At 41.1% G+C, this 2573-nt stretch overlaps 1 protein-coding gene across 1 annotated transcript in view; it reads right to left on the bottom strand.

The window, feature by feature from the left end:
* The window catches only part of LOC101850581 (ATP-binding cassette sub-family D member 3), a gene marked incomplete at its 5' end in the record, with an annotated part of 39238 nt that overhangs the window by 11817 nt on the left and 24848 nt on the right, over positions 1-2573 (bottom strand). Inside the window, 1 exon segment of the mRNA XM_013085463.1 lies at positions 1433-1510. Within this exon segment, the coding sequence (XP_012940917.1) occupies positions 1433-1510 (78 nt within the window).

Below are 2573 nucleotides of genomic sequence, written 5' to 3'. Positions count from 1 at the left end.
ATTTACAATTCTACTTTGCTTGAACGAGAAATGTCCCCCCTTTGGGAATGGTCTAAAGACACTACAGTCAGTGGCACTGCCCCAGGGGGTGAAAAAGAAAAAACAAAACCAAAACCACAACCCACCCCATCCATATTGCCACAATTTTAAAAAAAAAGAAAAAAAAGAACAACAACAGCATTGATATCTGTTCTCTCACATGATGGAGAAGTGTTTGTCCAAAGACACACGTACCACAAGGGTTTGTCCAAAGACATTCGAGCAAAAGAACAGAAAAAAAATTTCGTCACTTTTAATATAAAAGTGGTTTTACAATTCTTAAAAAGGAAATATTCATTCAGCCCCCATAAGTCAATTGAGCCCATGGACTCTCATTCCATCTATTCATCATCAAACAGGAACAGGAGCAACCTCAGTACAGCAGAAGACATTATGGGTGACCCATTCAGCAGATATTGTGGGTGACCCATTTAGCAAATATTGTGGGTGACCCATTTAGCAGACATTATGGGTGACCCATTCAGCAGATATTGTGGGTGACCCATTCAGCAGATATTGTGGGTGACCCATTCAGCAGACATTGTGGGTGACCATTCAGCAGATATTGTGGGTGACCCATTCAGCAGATATTGTGGGTGACCCATTCAGCAGATACTGTGGGTGACCCATTCAGCAGACATTGTGGGTGACCCATTCAGCAGACATTGTGGGTGACCCATTCAGCAGATATTGTGGGTGACCCATTCAGCAGATATTGTGGGTGACCCATTTAGCAGAGTAGAAGACATTGTGGGTGACCCATTTAGCAGATATTGTGGGTGACCCATTTAGCAGATATTGTGGGAGACCCATTCAGCAGAGTAGAAGACATTGTGGGTGACCCATTTAGCAGAGTAGAAGACATTGTGGGTGACCCATTTAGCAGAGTAGCAGACATTGTGTGTGACCCATTTAGCAGATATTGTGGGTGACCCATTTAGCAGAGTAGAAGACATTGTGGGTGACCCATTTAGCAGATATTGTGGGTGACCCATTCAGCAGATATTGTTGGTGACCCATTTAGCAGAGTAGAAGACATTGTGGGTGACCCATTTAGCAGATATTGTGGGTGACCCATTCAGCAGATATTGTGGGTGATCCATTTAGCAGAGTAGAAGACATTGTGGGTGACCCATTTAGCAGATATTGTGGGTGACCCATTTAGCAGAGTAGAAGACATTGTGGGTGACCCATTTAGCAGAGTAGAAGACATTGTGGGTGACCCATTTAGCAGATATTGTGGGTGACCCATTTAGCAGAGTAGAAGACATTGTGGGTGACACATTTAGTTTGCTGACAACGTTGCAGATCATGTCAAGAACGGAGTAAGGAATATGTGAAAAATTCCTGTGAATGCCTAGCAACAAAAAGTCTCAACACATGCACAACTCACCTCTCCCAGAATTCTGAACAAGGAACTCTTCCCACAGCCATTGGGCCCACAAATCAAGACGTTCTTGCCCGAGTGTACCTGGAAGCACAACACGGACACAAAGTTGGGAGTTTCCATCGTACAGGTCCATAGCCACATGACGCTCTTTCTCATCCCCCCCCCCCCCGAAAAAAAAATTTAAAAAATAAAATCACCCTCAAACTTAAAGATGGTTAAAAAGGAAATAAGAAATATACACAAAAGTTGGCAGACAATCTGAGAGATTAGGTGCCTAAGAGGTCAAAAAGGTCTTAATACACTTGTTCACTAAAACAATGCATAATGCATTTCACAATGCATCAAAACTAAATACACTGAATCCTCCTCCCCCCCCCCCTGTCTCAAACACAAACATTTACACAAATACTTTTTTACCTGCATTTACATAAATGTAAGATAAACTCCAAAGAAGAGAACTGGATTGAAACGATCATATCTGTAAGGCTTTGTAAAAAGATATGGATATCAGCTGCTTCCCCAAAGTAACCACCCAATTACAGTCTAGCATGCATGTACTGAAACTGGCAGGACACAGGAATCTTTTCATTATGTACGAGTTTTAAATAAAAAGAAAATACATTTATAAGGAAAAAAAACAACTGCGACCCGACAATCTTTTTTCTATGTGCAAGTTTCTCTAGGTGCTTGTTTCTCTATAGGCTTGTTTCTCTTCGCTATGTGCCTGTCCACTATGAGCATGCCAGACTGAACATGTAGCAACATGTAATCTTAAGATATTTTTCTCAAATGGGAGTACTAAACCAACCAAAACTGTACTTTTCTCCTACATTTCTCTAGGTTTGTGGTATTTACTATTCGTCTACATCATCACTGAACTGCCGTTTACAACAAAGCAGTATCACATGAATGGCCATGTGATCCCCAAAGCAAATAAGACAATAAAAGAATAAATAAAAGATGCCAAACTACCTGCTAACCAAGCTCACAGCATTAGCAATACAATACCCTCACGGAAGTATCAAGAAAAACATCAGGACAAAAGGAAAAAAGACCCAAAAAAGCAAAACAAAACAAAATCCCAACCAAACACTAAGAGATAGCAAACCAAACCAAACCAAAATGCCTTATTTCGTCCTACACC

Source organism: Aplysia californica, unplaced genomic scaffold (genome assembly GCF_000002075.1).
Source record: "Aplysia californica isolate F4 #8 unplaced genomic scaffold, AplCal3.0 scaffold00377, whole genome shotgun sequence".
NCBI classification, from domain to species: Eukaryota; Metazoa; Mollusca; class Gastropoda; order Aplysiida; family Aplysiidae; genus Aplysia; species Aplysia californica.
This window is presented reverse-complemented; position numbering and strand designations above follow the sequence as displayed.